The 17,955-nt window shown below is 40.1% G+C and overlaps 1 protein-coding gene across 1 annotated transcript; it reads right to left on the reverse strand.

The window, feature by feature from the left end:
- Positions 1 to 1,248: 1,248 nt before the first annotated feature.
- Positions 1,249 to 14,682, reverse strand: mylk5 (myosin, light chain kinase 5). The gene is made up of 17 exons (XM_074695886.1): positions 14,346 to 14,682; positions 12,263 to 12,409; positions 11,825 to 11,977; positions 11,599 to 11,745; positions 11,282 to 11,317; positions 9,173 to 9,300; positions 8,937 to 9,090; positions 7,681 to 7,983; positions 7,494 to 7,602; positions 6,963 to 7,166; positions 6,665 to 6,882; positions 6,460 to 6,583; positions 3,801 to 3,953; positions 3,591 to 3,720; positions 3,419 to 3,506; positions 3,192 to 3,332; positions 1,249 to 3,115 (listed from the first exon to the last, which is right to left on the reverse strand). Exons 1-17 carry the CDS (start codon positions 14,470 to 14,472, stop codon positions 2,910 to 2,912), a joined length of 2,568 nt encoding a protein of 855 aa, XP_074551987.1. The 5' UTR covers positions 14,473 to 14,682; the 3' UTR covers positions 1,249 to 2,909.
- Positions 14,683 to 17,955: the final 3,273 nt, after the last annotated feature.

Genomic DNA, 17,955 nt, shown 5'->3' on the forward strand with positions numbered 1-17,955 from the left:
CTTCCTTGCAGCTGAAAAGGGATTAATTCAGATATCACAGGCAGGCTTTTCCAGTTTTCTGTGGATCTGTGTGCTTTGGCAGAATAAATAGTACGTTTTGGAGCAGTTGCATAAGTGCCACACGAATGACCCGAGGCAACAGTCACAAGTTTCCTCGTTTCTCTGTATTAAGCTTCAGAGAAGAGGAAGGCTTTACTCAGTAGCTTGTTATGAAAGCTGAGTTAATTTAATGGTTAACTGAACGCAACTCATGACCGTTCAAGAGCTTTGTCACAAGGTAGAAGTTTGTGAAAGAAAAGTGTTGATACATTTCATAAGGCTGTATAAAATAGAAGAATATGAGTCATAGAAATCGTCCGCTGTGGCGTCCAAAGTCAAGTTTTATTAGTTAATGTACAACTGTCATTGAGGCTGGACTTAACGTGATCGCTGAATTAGAGCTCGTGGAAAAATACCGCGCTCTTTCCTCTTCCTGCTTCACATTCTCAAGAAATATCAGGGTGAAGTGAGTGATTTTTAGGTTTTTTCTTTGACTCCTTATCTGAGAGGAGAAGCAAAGTCTGTCACTAAAACAGGCGGGGGATGTTTAAATGGTGTCCAGCAGAGGGAGCTACTGAGAAACCTGCAGATCTATGTTTATGTTGATGTTTTTATTCCATATTTCTGGTATTTCCTCAGCAGGGATGTTTGTTATCAAGTGTTTTTGTCTCATTTTAAGTAAAATTTGTCTTATTAGACTTGATATGAGCCACATTCAACTGACCAGTCCAGAAAAATGTCTTGTTTCAAGTTATTTAAAGACAAAAATGAGGTTTGAATTGCTGTAACAAGCTAAAAAAAAATCTGCCAATGGAACAAGAGAAAAGAAGTTGAAAATTTGCTTGAAACTAGAATGAAGTCCTAATACAAGAAACTTTTTTCTTGTTCCTTTGGCAGATTTTTTTACTTGTCTCAAGCAATTCAGACCTCATTTTTGTCTTCAATAACTTGAAACAAGACATTTTTCTGGACTGGTCAGTTGAATGTGGCTCATGTAAAATAATAAAGAAAAATCTACCAAAAATAAGACAAAAACACTTCATAAGATTTCAGATGTCAGGTTTCTTTTCAAGCGATTTTGTCTTGTTCTAAGAAGATAATGTCTTTCTCATCTCAAGTTATTTAAAGACAAAATGAGGTCTGAATTACTGTAACAAGTAAAAAAAATATATCTGCCAATGGAACAAGAGAAAAGTTACCTGTATTAAGACATTATTCTAGTTTCAAGCAGATTTTCAAGCAAATTTTTCTTGTTTTATTGGCAGTTTTTTGTACAAACAATTCAGACCTCATTTTTGTCTTTGAATAACTGGAAACAAGACATTTATTCTGGACTGGTCAGGTGAATGTGGCTCATATTGAGTCTAAAAAGACATTTTCAACTGAAAATAAGACAAAAACACTTGATAAGAAGAACGAAATCTAAAATCTTATCAGGTGTTTTTGTTAGACAAAGCAAGTCAGACCACATTTTTGTTTTTAAATAACTTGAAACTGGACTGATAAGTTGAATGTGGCTCATATCAAGTGTAATAAGACAATTTTTACTTAAAACAAGCAAAAACTCTTGATAAGATTTCAGTTTTTTGCAGTGTGGGGGATGGGAGTAATTGTTTGATTGGATCTGGAATCAGTTGCACTTGGTTTTGCACGACTTTCCTCATTTTTATGGAAGAACTTATTCGTTCTTCAAGTGGTAACCTGTGGTTTTAAGAATATGTGACAATGCTAAAGTGCTAAAATCTGCTGTTTCTAGAGTGGTTTGTGGTTTGCTCCGGAAGTGCCAGACATAAACTGTATACAGAGTGGACAGCGTGGCTCTGCCATTTATCATTGTACGGTTTTGAAGCCAAAATTCCTCTGTCAGAGGCGCCACCATTGGCAGCCAGAGTCTGCGCAGTAAAGACTGTGAGGGATTCTGGGAGAGTCTGAGTGGAGCTGGGTGACAAAAATGATGTATATTTTTTTTCTTTTGAGAGTCTGATCACTTCTTGACTCTACCTCCCAACATATTTTACAATCCCTGAAAAAATTGCACGAGACCATCAGCTGTCAATCATCATTAAAAATTATATAAACCCTCGTTTTTAACCTTGTGTCACTAATGAAAACGAAACTTTTAAGAAAAAATAGGACGCGAATATAAGGCAGCAAAATAATATCTTCAACATTTCTACCAGGTGTATACATTTTTTAAAGTTTGACCACAGCCCATCTAGAATGACTGGAGGGACAGATTTTTTTAACCTATACTGCAGCCAGCCACCAGGGGGAGCAGTTTTTGTGGCGACCTCACTTCGAGCCGAGAAAGATGACGTACATTTTTTTACAGTCTATGGTGCCAGAAGTCACGAACACACCAAACCAAAAAAATGTTTTCACAGCAGAAATTAACCTATTTACAGCCTGGTTCAAAAAGCGTCTCCTGTCTGAATCCCTTGTTTTACTATCGGCACAATCTGTACAGGGGTGAATTTTTTTCTAACTTAGAGGATATTAAGATCATGAGCTCGCCCAATCAAAGGCACAGCTCAGGTTACATGACCGATAGGTGCCCTATAGCTGTACGCAAAGCCCTTACCACTACCAATATGGCCGGGATAGCCAATCTGCTTCAATTTCTGTTTCAGAAACAGACGGGTGACGTCGGGGAAACTACATCCATGTTTTATACAGTCTATGGTAAAAAACTGAATCTATTCCATGAATAAATATCAGCCAGTGTCTGTGTTTGTAGCTCTGTAACATCAATCATCTGGTCATGTTTTGTACATTCTGACGTCTAACCACACATTCAGATACAGTTAGGCTCTTAACTGAGTTTGAATTCATGAGAAAACACTAAGTTTAGACATTTCAGTCTGCTGAATCTACTCCAAAACAGTGAGTCTGGCTGAGCAGGACGCCTCCCCGTGGTCGTTGGTGGCTCTGCACGTGTAAACATTAGCATCCTCCAGGCTAACTTTAGCCAGGATCAGGGTGCAGCTTCCATCTTCCTCGTACTCTATTTGCGCGGTTGGAGACTCCACCAGAGGCTCCTCGCCGCACAGCCACACCACCTCTGGGTCAGGGTATCCTGCCAGGACAGAAGAGGAGAGAGGTGAGGGTGAGGGAAAAATGCAGCAGGTTGTTTTTAAAACGCAGTCGAATACCTTCAAGGTGACACGACAGACGAGCGATGGAGCCCCGAGCTGCTGTCTGGTCCTCTGGGCCTTGGGTGAACTTGGGTGGGCCCTGCATCTTACGCTCCAGAGACTGGAGGGCGTCCTCTGCTTCTGGGCTCAGGGGGGAGTCTGAGAGAAAGAGGCAGTAAGAAAAATCTGTTTGTCAGTCAAATCATGAAACTAATGAGACGATAGACCATGTCTCGATGTCTGACCTTCTCCGGGACTGGTGGGGGATCCTGAACTGTCACTTTTAGACAGCAAAGCCATCCTCTTCAGCGCCAGCAAGGCCTTTCCTGCTTTCTAAGAGTCAAAGAGGAGTTAAAACCTGAAATAAACCTTCAGTCTCTTGAAGAACTACCAGGAAGTCCTACACCGAGGTCTCACCTTCCACTTCTGCCGGGCTAGAAACCGCTTCATCTTCTCCTTGGACAGATTCTTGGTGTTGGAGAGATCTCCAGAGTCAAACGCCGCCATCCAGGGGTGAGCCAGAGCCGCTTCACAGGACATCCTCCGTCTGGGAAACACACAGAAACAGAGACAGTAAAGTGAGCTGGAAGAGGAGGCTGTGGTCTGAGTGTGTGTTGGTGAAATCACCTCATGTCTTTGTTGAGCAGGGAGCTGATGAAGTTTTTGGCCTCTTCGGTGATCTCATCGAAGCTTTCCTCGTCAAATTCCCACTGAGCTGCTGTGACCAAGGCCAGAGTCTCTGCATCGCTGTTACCCTGGAATGGAGACTCACCGCTCAGCCTAGAAACAAGAGGAGAAAGAGGAGTCATTACAGTGGCTGTTCCATCTTTTACCCACTAGGGGGCATCAAAGGTCAGTAACACAGTGAAAGCTGAGAGGGTTGCACACTGAAATGATGGTTTCAGACTTATAAATAAAGTAGGAATGAGATGTTTTTGCTCTTCTTGCTAAGAGCTGGATGATTTCTTTTAGTAATTCTTGCAAGAAAAAGATCTTTACGATGTGAATATTCATTGTACAGATTGGTGTGCTGATTCATGTGTCGACAGGAGAGGGGCTTAGGTTTTCCACTCCGGCAGAATAAGTAAAAATGTAATATATCTGAAAATATTTTAGGAAAATCAAAACAACAACAGAAATTAGTAGAATAATTCAGTTGATTGTGCAGGCATACAGTGGTTCCTCTAAATCACTAATTTCCAAAGGATTAAAGAGGAAATACGACAAAGAGAGATGGAAAAAAGAACTGGATGAGAAAATAACTGAACACCAAACATGTGCCAAAACACTTCCCCAACTTCTTGTTCTGTGTATTGGGGTGAATTTAGTTGGAAAAACCTTGTAAGATATTCTATTTCTCCTAAAATGGGTAAATACTCTACTTAAAGAAGTTATTGCTGCTGGAGGAACTGGAAAATAATTCTGGGAATGTCAAATCTGCTAACTTTTGTTTTCCTGCACCTAAAACACTCAGTATTTCTTAAAAATATTCATTTTTGACTGCTTTGTTGTTTGTTATTTACTGAAGTAGGCCATCTAGTGTCTTGAAGTGGTTATAGCAGGTCGTTTGGGGCCTTGTTGTAGTTATGAAGCCGCCCGTGACCCTGTAGGTAACTTTTCTGTCATTTGCCGGAGTATTTTGACGTTTGGAGTTTACAGTATTGTTTACAAAGACTAACCGTGACATGTTTCTGTGATGAAAGCCGAAATTTTATTCTGAATCCGAAGGTTTGTACGCTAACCGTTAGCATATCAATGGAATTTCCCGTATACATTAGCGTCAAGCTAGCGCTATTTCGTTTGTATCGTTTTTGGTAAATAGGGAGATTTATTCCATGTTGAATGTATTGAAAATGAATCTCCTGTGAGAGAGTAATGTACATTTCTTTGTGTGTTCATTTTCTCAGTAAAACTTCAAGCTGAAAATCCCGAATCAGTGTTTTCTTGTGAAACTGTTAGCTAACTGCTAAGGTAAGCTAGCTGCAGCAGACTAGCCGACGCAAGGCCCGGTACTTCCGGTATAGTGTGAAGACTCGATAAGGGAATCGTTAAGCTTCAAGCTTCAAGGATCATGATGTCAATGGATTAAACATTTCTTAACAGGAACAAAATTGGCTTGACTGACTTGGAATGACTTTCTTATGAGAGCGTATTGCATTCATTTGAAGAAACAAAAACAACTCAGGTTTTTCAGGGTAATTTTTTATTCGTTTCTTTGGGGGGGGGGGTAATTAATTTTGTTTTTCTGATAATTGTTTTTTTCATTGGTTTGTTTTTTGTTATAAATATTTCTGCTTTTGCGATTTTTTTGTGATAATTAATTTTGTTTTTCTGATTAATATATTTTTTTATTGGTTTGTTTTTTGTTATAAATATTTCTGTTTTGTGAATTTTTTCGTGATAATTAATTTTGTTTTTCTGATTAATATATTTTTTAATTGGTTTGTTTTTTGTTATAATTAGTTCTGTTTTTATGAGTAATTTTTTATTCTGTTTTCAGATTACTTTTTTCCTGTTTTTTGGAGTAATTTTTTCCTGAAGTATCAAGATACTTAGAAATCCCGCGAGAACCTCAACCTGCTGTTTTTTGTTGTAATTTTTTCTTACTGTTTTTTAATTGAAAAACAGGGAAAAAAGTAATCTGAAAACAGAAAAAAAAATTACTCATAAAAACAGAAATAATTATAACAAAAAAAACATTTAAAAAAATATTTGTCAGAAAAACAAAATTAATTACCACAAAAAAATAAACAGAAGAATGAATTACTCTGAAAAACCTGAGTTGTTTTTTTTTCTTCAAGTGAATGAGACTGAGAAAATATTTGTAACTACAAACACAGTGTAAAAACATGACAGTGAAACTTATCTAAGATGTCTGAGACTGTAAATGCTACGTCTGCCAACAATGATGATATTCTTTTCCTATATTTGCTTTTCATTATCTCTGCACTTCAAAAAACTGCAATCTTATCAAGTGTTTTAATCTTATTTTCGGAGGAAATGTCTTTTTAGATTTAACATGAGCCATATTCAGCTGACCAGGCCAGAAAAATGTCTTTCAAGTTATTTAAAGACAATAATGAGGTCTAAATTGCTGTATCAAGTAAAAAAAAATCTGCCAATGGAACAAGAGACATTATTCTAGTTTTCCACAAATTGTAAAGTTGAATGTGACTCATACCGAGTATTACAAGACAATTTTCACTCAAAACAAGCAAAAACACCTGATAAGATTTCAGTTTTTTATGCTGTGTAAGTGTGAAGAAAAAGTCAAAATGTAACTCACAGGATATAACAGATAACCCCGATACTCCACATATCAGTGGCCGGACCAACGGGCTCAAAGCTTATCACCTCAGGTGCAACAAACTCTGGAGTCCCATGCATCACTTTCAGAGGTGTGTTCCCATCTGTTAAACATAAACCACACAATCTGGAGCTGAAGCCTCCTGCACCATGAAACCACCTTCATATAGTTTCCTAGCACATACCGAGCCTGCTGGCTAACCCAAAGTCGATGATCTTTATGGAGGTCCCCGTGGTGTCCACACACACGATGTTTTCAGGTTTCAGGTCCAGGTGAATGATATTCTGCTGGTGCATGTAGGAAATCCCCTCCAGGATCTGCTGCATGTAGCGCACACTGGCCGGCTCTGTGTGCTCAAAGTTATCATCCACGATGCGCTCGAACAGTTCCCCACCTGCAATACTAAAAACAGAGACACCTCAGTGTAGAAAGAGGATTTATCAGTGCTGAAAGAGTTCAACTGCTTCAGGTGTTTCACTCACAACTCCATGACCATGACCATCTCTGGCTTGTGGTCGTACGCAGCCAGGCACTGCACTAGTTTGGGGTGATGGAGGTAGTTCATTAACTCGATTTCTTTGCGAGCAGCTTCCCTTTCCTTTGCACGTCGGCCTTTGTAGAACTTCCCCGCACACACACGTCCAGTTTCTTTGTGGGTTAGTTTGAACACCAGGCCGAACTTTCCCCTGAGATCACAGAGACGAGAAAAGAAATATGAAGAAATGTGCATGTTATGTCACCTAAACAGGCTCAAATTGTTCATATCTGCCTTTCACTGATGTCCTAAAATTATCTCCAACATCTGTTGTGCCAAACAGTGGAAACCATGTCTCTACATGCTTGTATTTAAATCCCTGCTCTGCTGCTCTTGGCAGGATCTTGGCAGGACGTCCCACTTTTCTGCGTGGGTTGCCTGCAGACTTTCTCCTGAAGTGTGAAGCTTTCTCGTTCTTCTGGATTATTAAAAATAATTCCTTTTAAACGTTACAGGTTTGGTCCTGACTGATACTCACATTCCCAGTTTCTCCAGTAAGTTGTAGTGATCTGTAATTTTGTGGGCGGAGTTTATTGTGACACAGGTGTACTCCAGAGGAGGCTCCTCTCCCTGTGGTTTGTCTGAATCTGCACAAAGGACAAAAAGGCTGAAAAATGATCCTAACCTGGTTTTTAAAAGAGGAAGTTAAAGTGATATCACCTCACCTTTCTGCTCCATCCTGACAAAAGGTGACTCTGGTCCAGGCTCGCTAACTCCCACAGCGTTGTAGGCCCTCACCCTGAAACTGTACTCCTGTTGAGGCTGCAGCCCGGAGCACGCCCGGTACGATGTGCTCTTACACTGGTCAGTGAGCTCCTTCCAGTCCCCACGACCTCGGCTCTTTAGCTCTACCACGTAACCCAGGATGGCACTGCCGCCGTCGTAGCAGGGGCCCGACCAGGACAGGACGAGGCTGGTGGAGGAGGTGAGGGAGATTACAGGAAAGGAGGCGGGAGGCTGCGGCTTCTCTGGGGGAACAATTTAGGGATGAGATGTTCAAGAAACCCAAAGCTAAGAAGGGAAACTAAAGACCAGTTTGTCCTAAGAGTTACAGTGTTTTTGTGCCTCAATCCTTTCTCTCATTGCAGCCAATTGGAGTTTATGTGTTCAGATGATCTTTGCATGCCTGCATTTTCTTTTTTTTCCATGCATCATTTATGAATTTGATGCATTTAGTGCAGGGGTCTGCAACATTTATACTCATAGGATCCATTTCACTTCAGTTCAACTAGAATTATTTCACAGCCACCAGTCTACTTTATCTTCAAGAAAAAGATAATAGAGTATAAAATTATATACCTAGTTAAAATCTGATAAATTATTATCATTTTTTAAATTTATAAAATTATATGTTTTAAAAATGTTAAATATTTTTTTAAAAACTAGAAAAAATAAACCCAAAAATTTAAATTTTAAAATTTGCAAATATTTCAAAAATTCCCAAAATTTAAAAATAACAAAAAAAAAAAAAATCGCAATTTAAAAAATTTGTATAAGTATTGAAAATTTTTGAAATTCCAAACATTTGAAAAATTGCAAAAATATATAATTTCATAAATCTCTATTTTTTTTAAGTTTAAAAAAACTCACATTTTTGAATGTTTTTGAAATTTCAAAAATGTGCAAAAATGACAAAAAAAAATGAAAAAATTGCAAAAAAAAAGTTGAAATTCCAAAATAATGGAATTTGGTCAAATATATAGAAATACAAATTCTTTATTTCAAAAGTATTTTTAAAAAGCCACAAGGAGCCACTGCAAAGGAATCAAAGAGCCACATAAGGCTCCAGAGCCACAGGTTGAAGACCCTGATCTCCAGACTCTGGATGAACTAAGAATCTGTTGCATGTTTTCCCTGATAGGAACCTTTGGAGCCCTTGAGTCCAGACTGTTTGGTTGTGGCACCCTGTGCGTTGTCTCACCTATGACAGAGAGGGTGAGTGTGTGTTGTGCTGAGCTCTTCCGGTCCCTCACCACCACAGTGTATCGACCTGTGTGTTGTGGTTTTGCCTTTGCAATCACAAGCGTGCTGCTCCGGTCTGTGTTTTCCACCCACAGCTCCTGACCATCCACTATCTGTGGATTTCCAGAAAAGCACAAAGACACAGTGTTAAAGCAGGACGCGGAGAGGCTGTAAACCTGTCTGAAGTGACAGCACCTGCTCTTTGTTCCTGATCCAACACGACACTACAGGAGGGCAGCCGCTGAAAACACACGACACCCTGAGTGGCTGTCCCACCTCTGCGTTGGCGTGTTGTGGGGGGTTTACAAAGTGTAGCGGCGTCCCTGCAAAGACAAAACAAAGTCAGTGTTTTGACTCAGAGCGTGGCAGCTCGGAGTAGGAAACCATCCAGTGTGCTGTGAGTGTGAGAGGAAGAAGACGATGGATGTGTCTGGTTCTGGGATGAGATTAGTTGAGCTGTTGTGCTGTAAAAGTGGAGCTGTGTTACGTCCCATGAGACCCTTATTATTGTATCACAACAGCAGAGCCAGTGTCTCGAGTCGAAACAAGAGCAAAACAGTTTGCCTGCACAGGAACAACCAGTCCTTGTGTCACCAAGCGTGTTAAACATTGTTCATCTGGTTCATATGATGTTTGAAGACAACACACACCTCATTTCCACAACATGTTCCTCACACGCTCAACTATTGACTCTGAAAATAATCCAGAAAAACACTTTAAATCATCCATTTGTTAGGATAAGTGAACCACACTTTCTGCAAGTGAATAAAACAACAATAAAGACAATAAATGGTATAAAATTCAGTATAAAGTTAAACTCTAGTAATTAATTATCTTTTTTTTAATGTATAAAACTGTATTTTGGGAAATATGCAAATATTTAAAAAATAAAATCTTAAATAAAAACATCCAAGATTTTAAAATAAAATTTAATTTTTTTGCAAAAGTTTCAGAAATGCAAAAATTGCAAATTATCTGGAATTTTATAAATCTGTCTTTTCCTAGCTAAACTCTAGTGAATAATTTTAATTGTTTGAATTTATAAAACTGCATTTTTTAATTTGCAAATTTTTTTTTATTAAATTTTGATTAAAAAAATCCAAAAATTAAAATTAGAATTAAAAAAATGCAGAATTTAACTTTTTTTTTTTTTTCAAAAATTTGCAAAAGTTGCACTAAATTTGAAACTTCATAGAATTTTACATTTTTTAAAGTTTAAAAGAATTGCACAAAACTACAGTATTTACACTGAAAATTATCTAGTAAAGACACTTTAAATTTGTCAATATAAGCAACCCAAAAACTCCATTTATGTGCAAGAATCAACTGCAGCACTCACACTTCCTGTAAGTAAATGAAACAGCTACAGGAAGGTAAATTTGACTAAAGACAATCTGATACAAGAAAATGGTGAAATGGTTCGAAAGCCACAAAATCTACTTCATCTTATAAATTATAAATAAAGAAAATGAAGTAAATTAAATTATATGCATAATTTAAATCTAGTGAATGAATATTATTTTTATTTTTTATTATTATGAAATTTAAATTTAAAAACATTGCTATTTTTTAAATGTTTTTTTGGGGGGGGGAATTTCAAACATTTGTAAAAATTAAAAAATATAAAAAATTAATACAAATTCAATAAAGTTTTTGAAGTTTAAAAAAAAATTGTGCAAAATTTTTGACTTTCAAAATAATCAGGAAACACGCTTTTAAGCATCCATTTGTTGAGATATAAAACCTAAAAACTCCATATAAGCAGAAGTATCAATTGCAGCGCTCACACCTTCTGTATGCAAATGAAACAGCTTCAGGAAGGTGAATTTGACTAAAGACAATCTGATAAAATATAATGTTGAAATGGTTCAAGTATCAGGAGTTTGCTTCCCTAAAAAGCAGTCAGCTGCTGCATTCTTGAAACGCATTGTTGAGCTGCCAGTTTGATGAAAATCTCCAAACAGGCTTCTGAACTGTCAGGTTTTTTTAGTGCGTCTGTTGTGTCTGTCTGTGCGTCTGTTTTTAAACATCAGCAGCAGCTACACCCTGAGGCGATGCGCTCCGGTGTTAGGAAGCAGAATAGCCTGGAGCATGGGAACACTTCAGAGAACAAAAGACTTAAAAAACCCACAGAGATCGAAAATAAACCCACAACATTATCACAAACAGGAAGGAATTAACATTTACAAATGACTTGAAACATTTTGATGTGAGAGGACAACGCAAAGACGGGTGTGTCGGTTGATAAAGCAGCTCAAAGGTTTGATACAAAAGGATTATTTGGTGTACCTGTGTGAGTCTTACCTGTCCCTGAGTTGGCCCTCTTCTTTGGAACGACTTCTGCAGAAACAGATGAAATGCAGGTAGGTTTTTAGAGGGGTTGAATAGAGGTGTGGCTCTCCTCTGGTGTGAACTGTCCGCTTCCTTACATGGCATTCACCAGGGACTGAGAGCCTCCAGAGGATGTAACTAAAAGCTGTATTGTTGGAAGTTCTGTACACTTCCTGACTGATATGAGAGCTGCACGAGAACCAATCATACGAGGGCTGGAAATGATGCACTTCCTTGTTTTTTTGAATGTGACATGGATAACTGGAGGAGGTTGAAATGGCTGCAGTTACCTTTAGGACTGGTCACAGGAGGGAAGGTACAAGTAGATCCTGTGAATTTCTGCAGCTCATCTTTCGGAGGCTGCATCGACCCTCCATTCTGCGTGATCCCAGATGCAAAAGCTGGTTTCTCTGACACGCCATAGATAGTTTCAAAGTCTGCATAAGAAAACACAGGAGGAATGAAACTCTGCATAACTTCCTCTGAACTTCTTCTGAGAGTTTTAAGCCCCCTCACCTCTGACAAAGACAGCAGCACAGCAGGACGTCTTCCCCGCACTGTTTTCTGCGAGGCACGTGTAGGCGCCTGCATCTTCAGGTAAGCACTCCAGCACCACAAACTTCATCTCCCTGCCGTCAAAGGAGGACCTCCCAAAGCGAGCCACTTCACCTGCCCATAGGAGCCAACAACAAGGAAGAGAAAGTATGTGAGGGGGGAAGGCCTGCAGGACCAGAGGAACGAATACCAGGAAGATTTAACACACCACTGCGGTTAAAACAGAGCAGAGTTCAGACATTAGATACACAAAACACTCAGTCGCTTCCAGGGAACAAACAAGGAACTGAGAGGAGCGTGAAACACTGCGGAGGAAGGAAATTAAAGGGAAAGACTTGATTTATGATGAATCTACAAATATGCATGCAGTGTGTACATTCTGCAGTGTTTCGTTCTCACCATTGTGCAGCCAGGACACTTTGATAGGCTGACTTCCTGTGATAACCCCTCGCAGGGTGATGTCACTTCCTTCGTCCACGCAGCAGTCCTGCAGGGCCTCTATGAAGACAGGTGGGTCAAGGCTCCTACAGGAGGCTTTCAAGGACCCTGGATGAGGATGAGAGGTGTGGGATGAGGTGAGGAATGTTTGACATCAGCTGCTCTGGCCTTCATGTGAGGCTGGTATCAGTTTTACAGCTCCTGAGTGATTGACTGTTATTTTGTTTTCAGGGTCTTACACTCATTTGACTGAAATCCTCTCTTGAAGCATGAGGGAGGATTGTGAAGAGAGCTGCACTCCCTCTTGTTCAGCAAAGTTGAATAGATCAAAAGCGCATTATCAGCCTGGAGCGGTATCACCAGCACAATTAAAAACCGTCACAGACCAGAGGCCTGTCAGGGGAGGGTTAGTGCCTCGGCTAAATACTGTGAGAATGACTTAACTGTATGTCTTTAGGCATCATCACCAACTGCTGCCCTTTCAGGAGGGAAAATGACGAAAGTTCTAGAAACTTCTCTTCATAATTGCCACATTTTTGACCAATTCTCTGTAAAAATAAGACATTTTGTAGTAAATTTTATGAGGAAGTCATCCATGTCATTGTTAGAGCTGTATGACCTGTACTTTTTGTCTAGAGGCCTAACTGCTGCAGCTTATGTGGAGCTGGATCCTCCTCTCCCATTCATTCTAATAGGGGGAGCTGAAACGGCTCCTGTGGGGTTCCCTGACTTTGATGGCTTGTCATTCAAAAACCGTTTAAGAAACAACAAATTCATGCATAAATTTTGTAGAGGAGAGCCCACTCTGTCATCTTAGTGAATTTCAAGCCTATACCATTTATGGCCTAGGAGGAGATAACTTTTGTAGGAAGGCAAAAAATGTGGCCTTATTTTATTTTGAAAGGCAAATTGTGAGCTTCCTGTTTGAGATAGGTCAATGGTGTCTTCATATAATTTGTGCATCTCAATGAGATGAACATTTTGATATTGGTTTGATCTCTCTACCACATTCCTACTGCTACTGAGAGCCATTTTAGTGTGCCTAGGTGGCGCTACAGAGCACATTTTGGTATGTCAATTTGGTATTATAACAATTTTTTTTGGCTCAAAGCATGAGTTAATCACTGAAACAATATATCGTAAAGAGTTAGGTGAATCATTCCACTATTGGGGCACAACAGAGGAGAAGAGTCTGGCTAGAGATTTAGAGCCGCGCTGGGCTGGGAGCACCAGGCGTCTTTGACAAGCAGAGCATAGTGTAAACCTGGATGAGGGACCCCAGGTAGGCAGGAGCCGTTCTTGTAGGTAGTGCAATGACTTCACAGAATGTATGTTTTATAGTTAACCTTTAGTCAGTGTTTACAGCTCTGAAGAATTCACTGTCAGGCCTGAAGTCTGAGTCACTGAACGGCTTCAGGTACAAACTTAAAGGAGGCTCTCACACACCTCATCACAACATCTGAGCAACACATGTAGATTTGAGGCAGGCCATTGCTGTCAAAGCTGCTTCAAACACCCACTGATGTTCAAAATGAAGCTGACAAGAAAACTGAACTGTGGTCAAGACTGTTTTCATCACTTCCTGAAACCTTAATGCTGAGACACTGTACAAAGAGCACAAGTTCCTCATATATTTAGAAGCAAAGCAAACACAGCAAAGAAATTAAAGCAGGGTTTGAAGTTGAAAAAATGTTTTAGTTAGATCTTTAAGTCAGCAGAGAAAGGACTTTAAGTTTGGAGTCAAAGCAGTGAGGTTTTTCAGGGTAAGCTGACATGGAAGTGAAAGATCCCAAACACCCAAAACAGTCAAATACTTTCACATAAACCCAACCATGGGGCGGTAAATCTCTTCTGGTTTTCTGATCTCAGAGTAAATTAAAGTGGCTTTTAGCTGAGCTCTCATGAACAATCCTCATGCTCTGACTTGTCTTAAATGCTGACATTAATAACAAATGCCACCAGGCTGAGCTCCTAAAACACAAACATCCCCTCCTAATGATCAATCTGACCCACCCCTCCTCGCTCAGCCAGGTGCTGCTCTTACCTGTGCTGAAGGATTTCTCTGACGTACTGGTTTGCGTCTCTTTCCCCCCTGCAGCTCCTGGACCGGGTGCCTTGATGTGCACCTTGAAGGTTGACACATAACGCTGTTTGCTGCCATCCCCGTTCATGTCTGTGTGAAGACCTCCCTGTTCTCTGAGCGCAGCAACAACAAATAATCACACCGTCATTTCCCAAGCTGGTTATCTGACTTCCTGACAGCAGGGCCTCTGCAGCGTCTCCCTTCTGTGAAAACTGTGAACAGGCTTCTCAGTCTGAGCTTTGAGCCTCACTCCTCACACCTCTCTGCACATGTTCAAAGAAGTCGTTTCTCACCCTCCCCTGGTCTGCACTGACTCCACCTACTACACAAATCTGTCAGTTTTACTCCAGCTTGCTCAGGCCGGCCAACCCTCTCCTTTCCTCTCCTTGGCTCTGTAACGTCTCACCCTCCTCCCACTCCTGAAACCCTCGCCTTTATGCCCACACACTGCATTAGACACAAACAAGGTGACACAGAAAGAAAAGGAGAAAGGGCTTATCTCTCCACCCAGCCAAAGGTCACTCTGTGGCCTGTTTGTCCAATGTGCCACCGTTTATCGATTGCACTGTTTACCCTCTCACTTATCAATGCTGCAGCTGAACTTTGTGATGCAAGCAGACGTCGGCCACGCAGGTTCATCTGAGCCCCCGCAGCTCCACAGCTATGATTGCGAACAGCGGGGTAATAAATTCCTGCCTGAACCCTGACCCAGCTACAGTACTTTCCAGGATGCACAAGGTAGCGGTTTCCACGGTAACAGCGTCACTTTGGCAAAACCACCTGCTGCTATAGTAACCGGAGATGTCTCCAGAGTGGTAAACTGTTTTCCTCAACATGAACACACGCAGCTCAGACCTTTAACGCAGCAGATCATGTAATGGGTGTGCATTAGAACAGGAAGCAGGGGAACACGTGTGTGCAAACCTGGAGGGATCCCCTCGGCGAGCCCGGCAGAGGCCCACTGAGGTGATTATAACGTCTCCTTTCTCTCCAGCTTCCTCCATTCCACTCCAGTGATCACACTGAAAAGCCCTGCGAGGGGTTTGTTTTAGTTTCTGTGAGGAAAGAATTTTCAGATCAAACATTTGCCAAAGGGCAGCATCACAGAGACGTGTTGACTTTTTATTTCTGTTGCATTTATCTGCACAGTAATAAAATATCCTAATTTTATAGTTAATGACACTACATTTTTAAAGTATTTTTTCTTTTTTTGAAAAAATAGTATACAAAACTTTGAAATTACAAAACTTTTCTGTAAAATAACAACCTGGATGTTTTTTCTAATTATGTTGATTTCTTATTTTTTGATGGAAAAATCACGTTTTTTCTCTTCTGCTCTCTTAAATCACAATCAAATTAATGCAAAATGACAATAATTGTCTGTAACTACTTTTGTAGCTTGTTTTATTAAGGTGTATGTTATACTCATAATCAAATGTTTAGAACTCGTATGCAACTGCAGCCCGTTACCTCCTCACTCACAGTTGCAATAATGGTTACGCTTCAACAATTAACTGTTCTTTGATCAATGGCAGATTTTTAAAACCAAAAAACCTCCAAACAGAACACACCGCCCCTCTCCTGGAAACGCTTTCCTTTCATACGTCACTGGTCACTTTGTCCTCTATCAGTTTGTGTCTGAAATTTCCTATTTTCCTATTATTTCATAGCAAAGTCATTATTTTCGAGGCGGTGCTTGTAACCGTGAGTGAAAGCTGTAGATATGAGACCCTGTCTGTGCTCCACAGCACGGACTGCCTGTCTGTGCTCCACAGCACAGACAATGTACCCAGTAACTTTTACAGTGTGTTTTGGGTAAATAAACAAGATGTGTTGAGATAAAATAAAATAAATAAATAAACAGATTGTGTTGGACTATGCTATGTTAATCAATTTTAAATGCAGTGTAGTAAAGCTTACACAGCTGGTCCATGCAGTGTTGCACAGGCAGCCTGTTCCCCTGATGCAATACCTTAATGTACAGTAGGGTCTGATATCCACTGTGTTTCCTCCTCACTCTCAGTTACAAAACAACAGCATTTTTCTGCAGAACTCTTAATGAAAATTTCTTTAAATGAAATGTATTTGAATTAAAATATTGTACTTTAATGTAAAGCTAGCTAGCTGTCAGTCATTTACCTTTAATTGACTGTTTTTGATGTTTTTTTTTACGGTGTGTAGTGCCAGTTAAGTTTGTGAAATCCTCTTTTTTAAGCAGTGATGTTGTGAGCGTGAACTGTTGCTGCACATTCTTGCTTGTTTTACCTCTTTGATCTGGGACAAAGTGAACTCAGAGATGGGATGAAACCCCTGGAATTCATTAAAGCTTTTATCTGTGGCCCAGAGTACAGATAACCGGATAAGACAGTTTCACTCTGTGGAGTGGAAATGGACACCATCCAGGCCCATTCTTGGATTACTTCATCCCTGTGGGCTCATCCTGCAGAGATGAGATTGACAGATGAATCATGGGGTAATTTGTTAAATATTAATAGTGCATTACATCAGATTGAGCAACACAGTGTGTGAGTGATTCAGACAAATGTAACGGTGTTAATGGGTCGTTCTCGTGAGGCTAATGCTGGTGTTACGGTACAAAAACATGTCAGTGCTACACATGCTACATGAGTCCAATGGAGTCTGACTCAAAGCTTCAAACAAGAAGTGACAGCTTCCAGGGAGAAAGAAAACACACGCAGAGGACGTTAGCAGAGCTGCTCATTAGGAGGAGACGGAGTGATAATGCTGCAGTTCTCCCACAGAGCTTTGAGTGTAATTAATGTCATTTAGACTCAGGACCACTCACTGCACACAATAGAGTCCAGAGGAGGAGGGAGACGTGCTGACTGACCCACTCAGCGCTGCAGCTTTCACCACCGGATGGTATGCATGCAGGTAGTTTAGTCTGCTCCATCTGCAAGTGATCGACGTGATAAAAGAGAAGAAAAGGTTTCCAGAGTCAGCAGACATGACTCTTACATCAAATGCACAGATGTAGACTGGAGATAGTCACAGGAAGGTGAGGACAGGATCCAGTCAAAAACCCAAAACAAAATAATTCAGTAAAAAAAAATGCAACATGATTCATCATATAAGAATAAATATGAAAAACATCATGACATCATAAACTCATTGGAGTCTGTCAGCCTCCATAAAAAGTAAAGAAAGGAAAATGAACAACACGTTTTTACATGAACAGGTTTGTACACTGATCCAGTGCCCTCTGGGTGTCTCCTTGTTTGTAAAACCTGCGTTAACATGTGAGACCAATGACGTGTGACAGAGCTGGAAGAAGGAGGCACAGAGTCAAGTACGAGGAAAAACAGTCACAGTGTTAAACACGGAGTCTCAGAGAGTGAGTTTTTAATCTTGATGAAGTTTATTTATTCCAACAGTGGACATAAAAGATGACTCTGGTACCATCTAGTGGCCAACTGCAAAATTGTCAGCAGTAAATGACTCACTGTTCCTCAGATACAGAGCACTTTCCATACCCAGGTTATCAGCATTACATCTGCAGATACAGAGAAACCTTACAGCATACATTTTTATTTTTTATTTTGAATGGATA

Source organism: Halichoeres trimaculatus, unplaced genomic scaffold (assembly GCF_033239565.1).
Source record: "Halichoeres trimaculatus isolate MK-OKI-2021-1 unplaced genomic scaffold, fHalTri1.1 fHalTri1_scaffold_20, whole genome shotgun sequence".
Classification (NCBI taxonomy): domain Eukaryota; kingdom Metazoa; phylum Chordata; class Actinopteri; order Labriformes; family Labridae; genus Halichoeres; species Halichoeres trimaculatus.